Source organism: Myotis brandtii, unplaced genomic scaffold (genome assembly GCF_000412655.1).
Source record: "Myotis brandtii unplaced genomic scaffold, ASM41265v1 scaffold471, whole genome shotgun sequence".
Lineage (NCBI taxonomy): Eukaryota > Metazoa > Chordata > Mammalia > Chiroptera > Vespertilionidae > Myotis > Myotis brandtii.
This window is the reverse complement of record NW_005367989.1, coordinates 844,212-861,599: the sequence shown is the minus strand read 5'-3', so window position 1 is coordinate 861,599 and position 17,388 is coordinate 844,212. Positions and strand designations below refer to the sequence as shown.

Sequence of the window (17,388 nt, the reverse complement as noted above, 5' to 3'; positions counted from 1 at the left end):
GGGATCCCTCTCCCCTCCGAGTGCACAAAATTTTGTGCACCGGGCCTCTAGTCTATATATATAAAAGCCTAAGTGACTGTTCCACCAGTAGCTATGACATGCACTGACCACCAGGGGGCAGACACTCAACCAGTGGTTCTCAACCTTCCTAGTGTCGCGACCCTTTAATACAGTTCCTCCTGTTTTGGTGACCCCCAACCATAAAATTATTTTCGTTGCTACTTCATAACTGTAATTTTGCTACTGTTATGAATCATAATGTAAACATCTGATATGCTATATGTGTTTTCCAATGGTCGCAACCCACAGGTTGAGAACCGCTGCTCAACACACAAGCATGGAAACATGGAACAGACTGATGAATCTCAGAGGGACAGGGGATAGGGGGAGGGAGGGAAGAGATTTACCAAAGATCTTATATGCAGTCGGGTCCCTTGGCCTGTCCTGTGGGGTTTGGGCCGAAACCGGCAGTCCAACATTCCCCAAGGGGTCCCAGATTGTGAGAGGACGCAGGCCAGGCCAAGAGACACCACCAGTGCACGAATCCGTGCACCGGGCCTCTAGTGTAATTATATGAAACTATAATAATTGATCAAATCACTGCAAAGAGGTTCACCCTCATTTTTAAAACACTGTCAAGCATTATTTCCTTCTAAAATTTTTAACTAAATATTTTATTTAAAATGTTTTTATGTTTTATTTTTATGCCCAACATATTTTTGTTTCTGTGTACAAATTATTTGATTGCATCTGTACTGGCCTTGGATCATATAAGAATTCTTTTAAACAAAGTTTTTTTTTTTTGAGGAAAAAAATGTATCTTGTTTATTCACAAAATCATTTTAATATAACTTCTTAATTCAACTCCCTCCCCCCTCCCCCTAAGAATGGTAATCTCTTACTATACAGAGATTTCCCTTTTTTGTTGTTTTGGATTTTTACTTGTCAACATTGCAGAACATTTCACTGCTATGGTTAAATAACCATATAAAAAATTTTTAATCTTCCTACATCGTTTTGAATAAATGTTCATGATATAAATATTATAGGAGACATTTTCCCTACTTTTAAGCTTCTCTATAGCCTAAAGAACATTGTACAACATTTCACAGTAGTATTGCCCTCCCACCTTTCTGAACTCAGCCCACACCAATTTCTCTTTCTACTTAAACACTCATTATATATGTGACCACAAATATGTTACATGATCACAAGATAAAACTTTGTTTTATCATTTCTAATCATATTAGTATTTATTTCAACCTATTAAATGGTATCGCTGTGAAAATGTTACATTACATCATGATGTGTTTTGTAGATCAAGTCAGGAAATAAAAAATTGATATGGTTGGCAAGGGTTGTGTAAACCAATGTTTGAAAATATTTTGAGATAGCACAAAATTAAGAGGGTCCTTTCAGATATATCAAGCCAGGTCTTTATTGAACCAAAAAGGCCAGGCTAGATGAATAAGCGCTGCAGATGCAACATTAATCTGTAAGGTTCAAAGTATCCTAACATCCTTGGCTCCCCACTTCGCTGCCCTACCTCTCTCCAACTCAGAAGCATACATTAACTTTGGCAGGTAGAGAGGATTTTTTTGTTTATTTTTCCCACTGACCTTCCATGGTTCCTGAAATTCTCAACCATAATTTATTCATCTGGGAGAAAAGTACAGTAATATAATTCAAATAAACTAGTACAGACTGAGGACATAGACAATTAAAGTTTAATAGAAAAGAACAACAGAAAGGAAAGTCTCAGCCTCGAGCATGTGGATTTGAGGGGCGAAAATCGAAAAATGAGATGAAGTTTGTGTGGAGGAGATGGAGCATCGGGGGACAAGGAAGGAAAAGGGAAATGCTATCTTTTGCCTCGTTTGCAGTTTTTCCTGGACTCATTAAGCTTCAACTAGCAAAGAGATTCTGCTCATTGGAATCCCAAAGGAAAATTAGAACAGATACTGTTTTCATTTTTTAAACCTTGTCGTGGCAAATTCAGTGTCCATTTTTAACAAAATTTTTTCCTCAGCAATGTATAAAAATGTGCTGGGTTGATTTAAATAGTTAATAGTAAATAGTATTAACTGAAAATAAATGGCAACTATTTACAAAATTGGTCAGTAGCATTTACCTAACATAGATACTATGGTTGCATTTCCTTTTACTCTCTTTTGAAAAGTTTATAGCTTCTTCTTTTATACTGTTTTAAGCTACATTTAGTAAATATTTGGGGGTAGTGATGTGATCTTAAAGGATGCCTAGCTGTAGGACTACTGCTCAACTGGCTTGGCCCCTAAAAATGTGCCTGGGTTATTTCAAAATAAATTAGATTTAGAGTTTCAATAATGCTGACCTGTAATTTATGGATGCATATATGTTTTTACTTTGTAAATATAGTTCATTTACCCCTAAAATGCAAGGCAGACGGATGGGGACTTCAGGAAGAGCCATCACGAAGAGCACCAGTGTGAGTGGAGAGATGTACACACTGGAGCATAATGATGGCAGCCAGTCGGACACAGCCGTGGGGACCGTAGGAGCAGGTGGGAAGAAACGGAGGTCCAGCCTGAGCGCCAAGGTGGTCGCCATAGTGTCTCGACGGAGTAGAAGCACATCCCAACTAAGCCAAACAGGTGAGTGAAGCGAATGCAGTTTAAGCATCTCAAGGTCTTGCTGGAGAGACCAGAATGGATCTTCGTGCTGTGGATTGTGATGGGTTTGTAGAGTGTAGTGATTCTTCTTTGCAAAGGAAGTTTCTTTTTCTGTCTCTGGAAATCTGTTACATGTATGTGTTTTGTTTGTTTTTTTCTATACAGTTTTCTAAGCAAGTATAATTGTCAACCTGTCATGTGGTCAGATATGTTTCTTTAAATTAAAGGAAAGTTAAAGTCATGTTTATAAATATGCAAGGAAATGCAAAGAAGTGTTTAAGATCCAAATTGATTTATATGCAAGAAAAGCAACAGGATTTTCCTTTTCAAAATGTTCCGCAATACAATTACTTATAATTTAGGCCCTATCTATATTTTTATAGAAAAGAAGGTCAGTTGTGCAACTTGAAATATAGTTTTTATGGCACTGTATGAACATAAAAATTGAACTGTAATTGTTAAATTTTCAATGCAAGTGAAAACCCTGCAGTTATCTTTACTTTAGAAAAATGGGTCAGCGGATTTGTGCAAAGAATAATGTTTTAATACAAATTGAGTTTCAAATGTTTTTCTACTGCTTATAAATCTTAAAAGCTTTCTGTCCTCAAGGTATTTAGGAAAAAAGTAAACAGGACGATGGTTATTTCTGTATTATAAAATAGAAAAAACTGCCTAAGATTATATAACATTTGGTTAGACATACTAACAATTCATTGCTATGCTCAGTCAGTACTATGGAAAACGAAAGGTAAGATAAATATTGAACTGATTTCAATTGTCAGCACCTGTCTCTCCTGTTATAAACATTGGTACCATTTTTTGTTCCTTAACAACAAAAGTGTTGTCCACAAAGTTTACTTATACGAAAAAAACTTTCATGAAATCCTTTTTATGGTTGACTTAGCATCCTGGAAAGTACTTGTTTAAAATTATGCATGCTACTGGACAGATTCACACATAAATTAGAGATAGGAGAGTTTGAGCCATTCAAAAATTGAACTAATAATACACCTACTAATCTAAACAGAGGTTTTGTCTTCCTGAAAACCACAGTTTTAGACAAAGCTAAATTAGCTAGCATCTCTGTGATAGACCTGCCTCTGTGTCAGCCCACTAAGATGAGCTAACTGTTTATTATGAAGGGGAATCATTTATCTTCTTTAGGGTCAGGATTCTTCCTTAGGAGTAGGAGGCATTCTTCCTTGTTTTGCTTTCTTTTTTATGGTGGTGCTTCTTGGTTGATGGTTTGATGTAATGATGCTTTACAGTGTGGACTGTGGATGAGCCTTTTACCACCAAATTTCCAAATCCTCCATCACGTATATGAAATGGAAATGTTCTGTGGTCATTTTAGGAAACCATGTTTCCTGTGTGAGAAGCTGCAGGTTTAGGAGATGGCTTATCTTCTCCCTCCAACTTTCCACAGTCTTTCTCTTTTTATTCTTCTTCTGTAGTTAGTTCCCTCTCTATCAGTTACTAATTGAGTACCATTATATTTTTTTAGAATAAAACACAGCAATATGTTTAGATAGGAACCATACCTGTGGCACAGCTTTTAAGTAACAAATTCAAAGGATCGCCATGGAAACACTCAGCCCTTTTGCTTTATGAATTTAATCTTATTCCAGCTACATTCATTGTTGAATTGCAAATACCTACCTTCCCAAAAGTTTTATTGCCAGTAATTTACCTGGAATATTTTGCCTGCCGTAGGAGACTGGGTTGCAATATACGGGAGCACAAAGGACATTAGATTACAAAGCCAAGATAACAAAACAGTTCTGTTCCAAAGTAACTCAGTGAGTGAACTTTGACTTTATCTTTCTAGGACTCTTTTCCTTTGTGTTATTATACTAGAGGCCTGGTGCACAAAATTGTGCACTTGGGAGGGGGGTTCCCCAGGCTGGCCTGTGCCCTCTCACAGTGTGGGAACTCTGCAATCTATCTCCCCAAAGAGGTAGGCCCTGTCCACCCATCCAGGGCTCCTCGATTGATTGCCCCAAAGAGGTAGGCCGGAGCCAGGGGACCCCACGCCAGGGAACCCTCGGCCTTGCTGCGCAGAGCTGGAGCTGCCGGGACCCACCGGAACCCGCCTCCACAACTCCGCTTGCACGCAACCCCACTCACTCATGTACAAACGCTCGCTGCACATGCAGCCTCCTGGTGATGGATTGTTATGGCGTGAGGGCATCACGGCGCAAGGGCATGATGACCACATAGGCTTTTATTAGTATAGATGAGTTTGCTAATATAATGGGTGGGTTGGATTCATGTCCTCCTGTGAACTCTCCACATAATAAAATTTTATGTTTCTTTTCCTGCATCGTAATGTTCCCTTTTATTTGATAACCTGTTCTGATGCTTCTAAAGTAAATGACAAGTGGTGGCAAAACTCTATTATCGTTGTTCTTTGTTTCAGTGAATGGCCTGGTTTTTCCCCTCTTCTATCTTCTACAAGTGATTTTTTTCCTCTGCCAATGATTCTATTTCCTCTGTCCACTGAAGATTCAGTGACATTCAGAATTTCTCATTCTAAGAAATCTTATTTTCTATTGCTTCAGCTTCTACAAATGACCATCAGATCTGTACTTTTAGATTCCTCCTCACCCAAGAAATATTCCCTCATCGAAATGTCCCATAGAAAGCTCCTCTTGGATGCCCCACTGTAAACATGCCAGCGTTCCCACACATCTGAATGCTCAGCTCTTCCTTTCAACAACACCACTGTTTTAATGGCTACAAATCCTTAGAATCTTTTCTTTTAAATTTTTTTCCTAAACTCTGTCTTCCCCAGGCCCATCATCCCAGAAAAACAAACTATCTATTTTTTATTCAATTCTAAGAAACATTAGACAAGCTGACTTAAATGCCCTTGTTGTAAAATAAAACTATTAATTCCAAACTGGTGAGGCTTTTCAGGAGGCCCTCCAAGAGCACAGATGAGACATGTTTTCTAATAGTGTCAACTGAGCAAAGATTCAGAGGAGGAAAACAGCATTACACATACAGGGTGGGGCAAAAGTAGGTTTATAGTTGTTCTTATGGAAAATAATACAATAAATAATAAATAATAATACAAGGATAAAGTGCATTTCATGTACTCACAACTATAAGCCTACTTTTGCCACATCCTCTATATTAATACAAGGTATGTATTCTATGGAATAGAATGTACATATCATGTTTAATTTAAATATTTAATTATCCTATACAATAAAGAGGTGATATGCAAATTGACCCTCACACTCTCACAAGATGGCTGCCTACGACCAGGCCGGCAGGGGGTTAGTGAGGGACGACCAAACGACTGAACAGCAGGCTGTGTGGGGTGACCAGGCTGGCAGGGGGGCAGTTAGGAGCCACCAGGCCAACAGCGAGGGGGCAGTTGGGGGTGACCTGGTCGACAGTGGGGGGAAGTTAAGAGCAACCAGGCCAGCAGGAGGGGCAGCTAGGGGTGATCAGGCCAGCAGGGGGGGGCAGTTAGGGGTGACAGGCAGGCAGGTGAGCAATTAGGAGCCAGCAGTCAGGATTGTGAGAGGGATCGGGCCTAAACCAGCAGTCAGACATCCTCCCAAGGGGTCCCGGATTGTCGAGAGTGCAGGTTGGGCTGAGGGGAACCCCCACCCCCCCTGCACAAATTTCGTGCACCGGGCCTCTAGTGTTTAATATAAAAGAAAAACTTCACTTAAGGGCTTCTGGTATAGTGAGCCTCTTTGGGATCCACCTTGTCACCCTTGGTTACAGATTCTCTCTCCTCTTTTTAGAATAAGAGATTAAAAAAAAAAGACATAGTTGTTCTGCTTTTGTTTTATAGCCACAGGATTGCTTGAAGGAGTATATTTGAGACTTTGTTCAAAATCAACTAAAGTATAATTAACAAATTGAAGAGCATAGTACACACACAAACATACACACACACAATTTACTGGGCTCTTTAATTCTATGTATATTCTTATAGAATATTTCCATTATAAATAATATGAATATTTTAAAATCACCTTTACCACACTTTTTATTCATAATGAAAGTAGGAACACTTTTTCAAAAAAAATTTTAACTAAGAGAATGACATAAACAGACAAGTTTCCAAACAGTGACTCTCCTGCTACTCTGGTAAATGCCTTCAAGCAATAAGCACATGGCTAAACACCTGTTCAGTAAACAGTAGCTGAATTAGATTGAAAAGTGCAGCATTTAAGGAAAGGGGAAATGAAGAAAGAGCTCCTGATCCAGGAATATATTGTAATTGATGAAGTTCTGGGTAAACTTAGGGCTATGCTTTAGAATGTGAAGGAGATTGTACCTTAAGTAGGTTTAAAGACCACCCTGATGTACTGTGAGGATTTGGTCCCTCACTCACAGACTGACTATATGATATTCCTGCAGTGGTAATCTCCTTCTCACTTGTAAATGAGGGCATTATTGAGAAGGGTATACAAATCTGTGATGAGTCATCCCTAAATACACCCTTGTAATTACCTACAAGTGTAAGGCAATTATGAAAAGTATCATAGAATGGTAAGTATACATGAATAAATTGAATCTAACTGAATAAAACTAATAATAGGTTTACATTTCAAGAGCTTTCTCCATGCACTCTTAAGTTATATACATGCATGTGTGTGTACTTACAATTTCACTTCGTTATTAGTCACAACAAATGTTTGAAGTACCATTATTATTATTCCTATTTTGAAGTTGAAGAAACTGAGGCATAGAGGGATTAGGTAACTTGCCCAAGGTCCCATTGCAAGTGATTGGGCCAGAATTTAAACCCAGGATTCCTGATGCCAGAGCCCATGCTCTTAACCACTGGGCTAAAAGGGGGAGTTTAAAATAAGCTTCAAAAAACATTACTGCACAACTATGTTGTTAGTACACCATAGGCACCATGCCAGGCACTTGGCTAAGAGCTAGGAGCACTAAAAAGGTTGAATTAGATATTATCCCTGCCCTCAAAGATATCGCAGTATAATAAGGCACATGACAAGGAAATATTTCAGTTCAAAAAGGGCAATTATCTAAGCATCAAAGTGGTACAGAGGGAACCAAAGAAGAGTGCGATCCGCTCTCACGCAGTCTTGAGTGGCTTCCTTGAAGAGGTGAGCATTAAAAACTAAACCAGGAAGGACTTCCCAGGACACGGGGAACAACACATTGATTAAATGTTGAAAATATGTGCTTATTCCCCTGAGATATGGCAAATCAATCCTAAAATCACTTGAAAGATTTCTTTAATTTTAATTGGATATCCTTTCTCAATACAAGAGACAGGTCATCTCAGAATAGACCATATAAGCACTATACATGTGAGACTATGATTTCTGACTAGGACTTTTAGCTTTTATGAAGAAAACATGTATATAACCCTGGCTGGTGTTGCTCAGTGGTCAGAACATTGGCCTGCACACCGAACGGTCGCAGGTTCAATTCCCAGTGGAGGGCACAAACCTGGATTGCAGGTTCAAAGATTCAATCCCCCCCTCCTCGTTGGGGTGCTTGTGGGATGCAGCCAATCGATGTGTCACTCTGCCATCAATGTTTCTTTCTCTCTTTCCTCCCCCACCCCTTCTTCCACTCTAAGAATCAATGGAAAAAATATCCTCATATGAGGTTTAACAACAAAAAAATGAAAACATCTGTAAATGTAAATGATCAGCTTTTATACTGGCTACTGCTTGATTTATTTTACCCTATATTATTGAATAACTATCTCCAGTACTATACCAGCCACAGTGGGTATTTCAGAATTAGTATTATCATATCTGGTGGAAGGAAATCATTCACAACTGAAATAAACAGGAACCAAAGAACTAAATGAGAAAATATAAAGCAAAATGCCAAACATAAAGTCCCCATGCCATTTATGTATGTTACCAAAGGAAGTGGGAAAAGCCCTGGTTCGGTGGCTCCGTTGGTTGGAGCATGGTCCCATACACCAAAGGGCTGTGGATTTAATTTCCAGTCGGGGCACCTGCCTGGGTTGCGGGTTCCATCCCCAGTTGGGGCGCGCATGAGAGGCAACCAATCAATGTTTCTCTTTCACATCTGTGTTTTTTTCTCTCTCTCTCCCATCTTCTCTCTAAAATCAATGAGTATATCCCCTGGCAATCACCAAGCTGTTGACAGTGTCCATGATTTTGTGGGGTTTTTTTTTTTTTTCTTTTTTGTTCAATTACCCGCCCCAACCAAGGCCCTCAATGCCCCATCCCCGACAGCTGTCTCCTGCTCTCTACATCTCTCTCAGACCTATTGATATTACCTCTTCTCATGGCAATGAGCAGATCTCTTTCTTATTCTCACTCAGAATATGGGTCTAAAAGACTTTTTTTTTTGCCTTGGCAATTTATATCAATTAAATTAAACACTTCTTTCATTATAGTCACATGAATGAAACATTTCAGAAAGTCCATAATAGAGTTAAAAACTACATGGAGTTCATTAGCCACCAAGAAGATTATAATATAGGCAAAAATATAAGTATTCCAAGAAGTTCTGGGAAATTTGTGGCTACTTGACTTCATACTCGCTTAATAAGAGTTAATGAACTTCCAAAGCATATCACTAACTTCTCAAGATAAAAATCATAGGGAGAAACTAACAAAATTGCCCTTATTCCACTGTCAAGGAAAGAATACTGCACACTGATAAAACTATACTGCAACACTCACCCAAAGGGATAGTGCTTGAATAAGCTGATTTCAATGCACATTGAAATTGTTTTAAAATGCACATTGGACAATATTCATGCCAAGAACATTTTCAAGATATTAAATTTCCTCTGCAAATCTTTTATTCTCATTTTCTTCCCAAAAGTCATATAGACACAGCAAATCATAAAATAAATCAGCTTGGACCTCGTACTTTCTTTACCTTGGAAAATGAGTGTCTTACATTTTCCCTAGGACTTATTTTTTTCTCCTGACAAGCAATTCAGTTTACCAAAACATTCTCTGTATTTTGAGTCCAGTGCTGCTTTGTGAAGAAACTCTGCCTTCTCTTCTCCTTTACAAAAGTAAGTGGTAGGTTGGAAATCTAAGGTGGTCTCTGAATACTCTAGGAAAAGTGTTCTTGGCTCTGCTGATTATAATCAAAGCAAAAAATCCGTGCCCCTCCAGAAGTTTCAGAAACTGAAAACTACTGTGAAAACTACGTTGCTGAAGTCTAAATTCCTTCTCTGTGCCTCATTTATTTGATTCATTTAATAGCACAAGAAAACATTCTGAGGAACGTAATGTTTCATGTTCTTTGTTTTCCTGGACACAAAATCATGGTGCCAAAAATGATTCTCAAGTCTGCAAAACCATCAAATGAATGTAAGCATGGGTTCCTTTATTTACTGGTGCTGTCTGGCTTAGGAATTCACTACTGTTAATAGAGATTCAATGCGGCTATAGTAACTCATCTTCTGAGAGATGCCCTAATAAGGATTAGTATTTTCAAACATACACCAGCTGCTCTATTTTTGTCCTTTTTCTTGTTCTAACCTATAAATTTTGAGTTTGGCTAATATGTAGATATACTTTTAGGTTGCTTTGGCAGGAAAAATATCTGAGTGGAATTAATTTTTATAATTAATTTGTATTTCAGGATTTGAATGAGGAAAGGATACTAACAATAATTATGTGCCTTTAAAGCACAATACAATAAGTACTCAAATAATTATATGTGTTGATAATTATTGTTAACTGTGCGAAGATAATTTTTAACATGAGGTCAATTTCAGAATGGGTGTTATAAAATATTTTGGTTCACTCAAATGTAATAAGAAACTTCTCTGATTATTTTTACAACAGATGACCAATTTCAGTGCATTCTCATTTCATGCAGAGTGATTTTTATATTGAGATAGTTTTTGTTGATTTACTGCAGTGATGTTCAACCTTCTTCATCTCATGGCACACATAAATTAATTACTAAAATTCTGCAGCACACCAAAAATTATATGTTTTGCCAGTCTGCAAAAAAGGGGTATTATTTTGATTTATTTGCAAAGAGAATAATGATAATAGTAAATTACCTAACCTTTTTGCTCCAAAATGACATTTTTTTAATTGGGCTCCTATACTTGTATATGAGGATTTCTGGTTCCAAGAATTAACCTACCAGAAGCATTCTTTTTCTGCAACATGACCAATAAGATGCAATTGTAGTATATGACCTATATATTCAGGGCATTGGCTGTTGTCATTTTTTTTTATTTGGCAACCTAAGGGAAAAGAGGTCAATGCCCATGACTAAATAGTCAATTATTGCATGTTTTAAAAATTCCTGCAGCACACTGGTTGAAAATCTGTGATTTATTATTTTACTTAGTTTTCAAATTTTTAAACCCAGAAAAGCAAAAAGAAGACATGTAAAACTCCTGAAATATCACTAATTGCAAATCCACTGTGGAAAAAAAAGTCACTGAATAATTAGCTGATATTTATGCATTTGTTTTATTAATATTGATAAAACCATAAACAATAATAGCATATAAATGGCAACTGGGGGGAATGAATTTGCTTTGGACGGAAGTGTAGAATATAAGGAAAGAGGATCTAGAAGACTCCTGAAGAAAAAATAAAGTTAAGGACCCATTTGAGCCTCAGTGTTCCCAACTCTAAAATGGAAAAATAAACGATACCTACCTTGGAAGACTGATGTAAGGATTAAATGAAAATTTATGTTAGTATATTAGCAATGTACCTGGTATATAGAAAGGGTTCATTGATAATAATAATTAGCAATTTTAATATTCTAAGGAACCAAAAAAAAAGAGTAGTAGATAAAGAGCAGATATCACTGACATCATGAATGGCATTGAGTGGGCAGGTTAATCCAGCAAATATTTGTATCTGCTCATTAGATGTAAATTAGTTAATAGAATACAAATTCTTAAGATCTTACTCTGGAGTTCTTCTAAATCACTGTGCTGTGGTTCTCATGGTTCCCCTAGTCCCTTTTTGAAGCTCAGGTGAACCATCAGCCCTGGCCTCAGGAAATTGCACTTGGTCATATATAGCATGTTGGGCATACACTTGAATAGTGTTTGTGGACTCAAAGTATGTTCATCCCAAATTAGGAATTATCTGCAGAAGAGTGATCCAGGCTTTCTCCTTCCCTCTGCCCTGTTACCCAGCCTCCTCTAAATTAAGTCAGGGGCCAGCAAACTCTGGCTCAAAGCCTTTTTTTATGGGCTAAGGATAATTTCTATGATTTTTCAAATCGTTGGAAAAATCACAATAAGAATAATATTTTGTGACACATGAAAATTACATAAAATGTAGTTTTGGTGTCTATACATACAGTTTTGTTGAAATACAGCCATGCTCATTAATTTATGTATTGTCCTGCTTTCATGCTACAAAGGCAGAGACCTTATGGTTCACAAGCCAAAAATATTTACTGTCTAGACCTTTAAAGGGAAAATTTCATGACTTTGTATCTAGGCCAAGTACATAATGCCTGCAGTGCAGAAAGCAGAGACATGAGCCATCAATGGTCATTCTTATGGTTCCCTAAACACATTCTCTGCTTCTCAGAGTCAGGAATTAAATTATGCTACTACCATGACTTTCCATTTTTCCCCTTCTTGTTGTAGTGTTTACATTCATACCATGCACCATATCATACCTCATTAGACACAATGATTCTCCAGAATGAAGGCTTATGCCCCCAAAGATAAGATACCTGAGACCTGAGACCTTGCCCTAAAACTTGATCCCTGACCTAGCTGCTTCGATAAAGTAGTAAAAGCGCTTCCCTCAAAACTAATTTTCCCAGTTGGGATCTTAGGGACTGTGTCTGTGATTTAAGTGGTAATCACTTAGCACAATACCACTGTTTAGGCACACAAAGATTTTCTTGAATGAATGGGAGCTTATGCATTTTGTCTCTTTTTTTACAAGCCACTCCCTCAGTCCTCCTCACCCTTCTATCTGAAGTTTGCCCATCCAGTGTCCCCAGACTTCTTGCTAAGGTCACAGAAAGTCCATGGGCATGAATTTAATTTGGATAACATTTACCTTATGCTTCAGGTCACATGTATTATGCAGATGTGAAACCAATAAGATGTGTATGATAGAAAAATATTGGTTAAAAATATCTACTTTTTTTTACATGAATAAACAATTCTTGTTTATTTACTATCTCTCATGTGCACAACTTCATTTCTGGCATTGATCCAGCTAGACCTACTTTCCTTGAGTTCACAGGACACTTAAAGCTTCCTTCTTTGCGCCTTTACAGATGCTAAACCAGCCATGGGCAAACTATGGCCCTCGGGCTGGATCCGGACTATTTGAAATGAATAAAACTAAAAAAAAAAAAGACCGTACCCTTTTATGTAATGATGTTTACTTTGAATTTATATTAGTTCACACAAACACTCCATCCATGCTTTTGTTCCGGCCCTCCGGTCCAGTTTAAGAACCCATTGTGGCCCTCGAGTCAAAAAGTTTGCCCACCCCTGTCCCTCTACCTGGCAAGTCCTTCATCTGTCATCTTGCCTGTCAAAGTTCTTTTCTTTGTTTAAGCCCTATCCAAATTCCAGCTTCCTGTCAGGGCCAACAGTGACTCTCTGAACTCCTGGAAGACTTTTTTGGTTCTCATGCAATGCTGTTTAAGTACTTCTCTAGCCCATAAATATCTGTTGAGTTCTTGTCACAAGACAAACTTCAAAGTTACTCAAGAGCTGTAATCAAGCAGCAGGTACTTTTTGGTCTTGCACAGCATAGTGCCTTCACTGCAGAAGAACCCTGATGGAAGTCTATTGGATGGGTGAGTAGGATGCTTGCTCGGATGATAATTAGTTGAATATATTGTGGTATTTCATTTAGTATTGTGACATGCTGTTCTTAGTGGGTAAATATAAAAGGCAGTTTTTCTTCTGAGTTTCTTTATTTTTAAGAAAGCTACACTTTTTTTTACTTTTAACAGGTATAAATTTTTTTTTATTACTTTTCTACCTCCCCTTTTCCTTTTTTGCTTACATATAACTTCAAAGGCACATAAACATCGATCTGGATACATTTTACTGGGTAATTCCACCTTTTTGCTTTTAAGTTTTAGCCCTTCCTTTTGTAAACAACAATAGATAATTGTTATTTAAATGAATTGTTGTGGTTGTAACTTCTTTATCATTACAGAAAAAAATCTAAAGTAACATTTTATTAGAAAATTACTAAAAGATAAAAATTTGCATTGATAATGATTAAGATATTACAGATTCCAACACCCTCTTACATATATCATTTCATTTAATAAAAGTCTGCCTATTAACTTTGTGGAAATACAAAGGTTAAAAAATACAAAACTATCCAGGTTTTTTGGAAATCTGTATTTTGTTGGGGATAGAGATAGAGGATCCCTGTGCAAAATGGATCTAGCCAGCTGCTTTCTAAGTCAGCTAGTGAATTCCTATGTTGAAAATAGAACTTCTGATGTCAGGCCAGTACATTGTGATACTTATTACAAGCTCATTTACGTTGTAAAGGATTCTTTTCTTATGACTAAAGAATGTGGCACACATGATTAGTCACGGTTTTACTGAGGCTTAAATGAACTTATGTTCTTGGACTACAGGAGAATTAGCAGTTAGCATATCAGATTCAAACTCAGTACTCTGGGATGTTTTTGTAAATAGAAATACCACATTTTATTAGCTATTGATTTAAAACTAAAACAACTTCCGACAATTCATCAAATAATAAATAATCTTATATTTAGGAAAGTTTCAAATGAAAAAGAGTTTTAAATACATAAATTTATATTTGTAATAAACATATACTGTAGTAATAAATAACTAAATAAATTCATATTTGTAATAACATATAGTTGCATTGAAACACTTTGCTATTATCTAGTGAAGTAGAAGTATGTTGATTAGAAAATATAAGCAAATCAATTAACATCTTAATTTAACATTTTGATCACTTTGAATTTGAAAGTATAAGAATCTTTGATCTGTCTATCTGCACTATAGAAACTGAACATAGAGGGAGGGTCTAGAGAATAAAGTTTATTGATTAAAAATTCACAGGAAAATAAATTCAAGTGATAGTGAATTGAATGTAGATGAATCAACCTGCTTGCTCAAAAAATGCCAATTTCTATTTAAAACTTCTACCTCGGGAAATTTATCCAAACAGTTATTCAGTTGTTTTTAAAAATGAAAATTAAAAAGAAAGGAAGAAAGAGAAGATGTCTTTAAGAAAGAGTACATAGCCCTAACCGGTTTGGCTTAATGGATAGAGTGCCAGCCTGCGGACTGAAAGGTCCGCAAATTCAATTCCAGTCAAGGGCATGTACCTTGGTTGCGGGCACATCCCCAGTAGGGAGTGTGCAGGAGCCAGCTGATTGATGTTTCTCTCTCATCAATGTTTCTAACTCTCTATCCCTCTTTTATAGAAAGAGTACATAAAATTTCATGGAGATTATGTGATCTTCAGCAAATCATTGACAAAGAAATACCAATTGATATATATATCATAGACTTACTGATAAGACTGATGTGAACAGGAAAATTTTACCTTCAAAGTAAGAATTTACTTTTAGTTTAGTCTTTGGCTTTCTATAATGCTTAATAATAATTATGTCTTCTCACAGCCCTTTCTTTATTGTCTCTTTTAAAGACTCAAACATTCTATTTTTGTAGAGAAAAACTATCTACCTTAATAAATTAAGCAGTTCATTTTGACAATTGATCCATATTCTGTATGCAGTTAACATGAAGGACAAAGGCTGAATTCAAATGTTTTAATGTGTTAAATGCATTCACCAGGATGATCAAGCATTTTTTTCCAGAAAAATGCTTGAATTTGCTCTACGTGCCATTGCGAGTATTGATTTTAATTTCCAACGGATATGTGGTCTGACTTATGGGTCCCTTGGTGGGAGCGCCTGCCTTAAAGTGCTTTGTAAGAGCTGAAATCTGTTGGCCTCCTTCTGAGGCTGGTGCTGCAGGCAGAAGCCTGTCTCCTCAAGACCCCTGCCAGCTTTTGCAAATCAGTCAGCTCGTCCTAGATTCTCGGGCCCCGAGAGCACAATTTGACAATTTGGTGCACATCTTTTTACTCTGTAAAAGGCTTAGTGGCGTTATTCAAAGTAATGCCAGTTGTGTATTCTTTTGTTCTGCTTTTATATTTTTATAGTTTTCACTGTTGCATAACCATTCGCAAGGCATCTGAGAAAAGCCTGTGCCCTTTGGGACTCTGCACTGAGTGTTCTTCGTGGGACACAAGAAATAGAAAGCATTTTCCTTGCTCTCCAGTTGTTTACAAGTTCATTTACTACGTAAGCAGTGTATCTGCAGCCAAAGGGCTACCCTACTTTTACCGAACATTACCATTTACAAAGCCTTTCATGTTTACCGTCTCATCAGTGCCAACTTATTCAAAGCTATAAGAGCCTGATTACATTAGGAAAGGTTAGGGATGCATTGAGGAAGGATTCCTGAAAAAAAAAAAAAACCGTTTTAAAGTTACATATAAGTATGTGCTCTTTATCCTCGAAGTTTCTATAGAAGTTAATACGCTCTTAACTTTTCTTTCTTTCCACATGAGAATTAAATATAATTGAAAGAAGCATAAATATCTTGAATTTTACACACATATCGCCTAAACTTTTCATTTTCAAAAGATTCTGCTTTTGTAGTATACCATGCTAACATTGATGGTTCATTCTTAGTTAGGTTCTGCACACTTCCCCAAGGTAAAAACAAGCCATTATTTTTGTTTGAAGCTTTACTTTTTTTTTCCTACCTTTACTTCTTTAGGTCTGTAGTGCCTCAAACGAGGGATTGTTTGCCACTGAACTTCAGTGGCTGCTGCTTTTATTCCCGCTCAGCATGGGCGGGGATGTTTATGTGATGCCAAATATTTCATTCATCCCACAGATACTTATCAAAATGGCTATCAGTTGCTAATAAGAATGGCCAAAACACGATCAGCCTGTAGTATGTGACTGGCTTTGTGTAAAACACTTATGTGCATTTTCACATTTAATTCTCTCAATAATCCTGCGAGGTTGCTAAGAGTTTATTACATAGTCTGGTGAGTATCTCTGGATTTACAAGGGAAAAACAAAGGCTGAAAGAAGTTAAGTCGCTTGCTCAAAGTCACACAGCTAGGGAGTGGCAGAGAGAATTTGAATATTTGAATTTTTGTGCTATGGACTGAATATTTGTCTCACCCTAAAATTCATATGTTGAAACCTAATGTCCAATAGGGTGGTATTGGGATGTGAGGCCTTTGGAAGGTGATTAGGTCACGGGGGTAGAGCCCTCATGAAGATTAGTGTCCTTATAGAACAGACCCCAGAGAGCTAGCACCCCCTTTCTTCATGTGAGATTACTGCCAAAGACAGCCGCCTACAAGGGAGTGGGCCCTCTCACCAGACACCAGGTCTTTCAGTGCTGTGATCTTAGACTTCCCAGCCTCCAGAACTGTGAGAAATAAATGTTCATTGCTTATAAGGCACCTAAGTTATGTTATTTTTGTTAGAGCAGCATGCATAGACTAAGATAGTTATTGGCTACTATACTACATGGTCTGGGTAGGATTAAAATCCTGTTAATTGTTTTTTTGTTTTTTTTAATATATTTTTTTATTGATTAAGATATTACATATGTGTCCTTATACCCATGTTACCCCCTACCCCCCACCCCCGCTCATGCCCTCACCCCCCCGTTGTCCGTGTCCATTGGTTAGACCTATATGCTTGCATGTAAGTCCTTTGGTTGATCTTTCCCCCT

The 17,388-nt window shown here is 37.3% G+C and overlaps 1 protein-coding gene across 30 annotated transcripts in view; it reads left to right on the top strand.

Moving 5' to 3' along the window:
- Positions 1–17,388, top strand: part of RIMS1 (regulating synaptic membrane exocytosis 1) — a 165,082-nt gene that overhangs the window by 104,408 nt on the left and 43,286 nt on the right. For 22 of the 30 annotated variants that reach the window (XM_014547387.1, XM_014547376.1, XM_014547372.1 and 19 more), the window contains one exon: positions 2,398–2,633. The exons of the other annotated variants lie outside the window; for them this stretch is intronic. In XM_014547387.1, the coding sequence (XP_014402873.1) occupies positions 2,398–2,633 (236 nt within the window). The remainder of the gene's footprint in view (positions 1–2,397; positions 2,634–17,388) is intronic. 30 annotated transcript variants of the gene reach the window in all.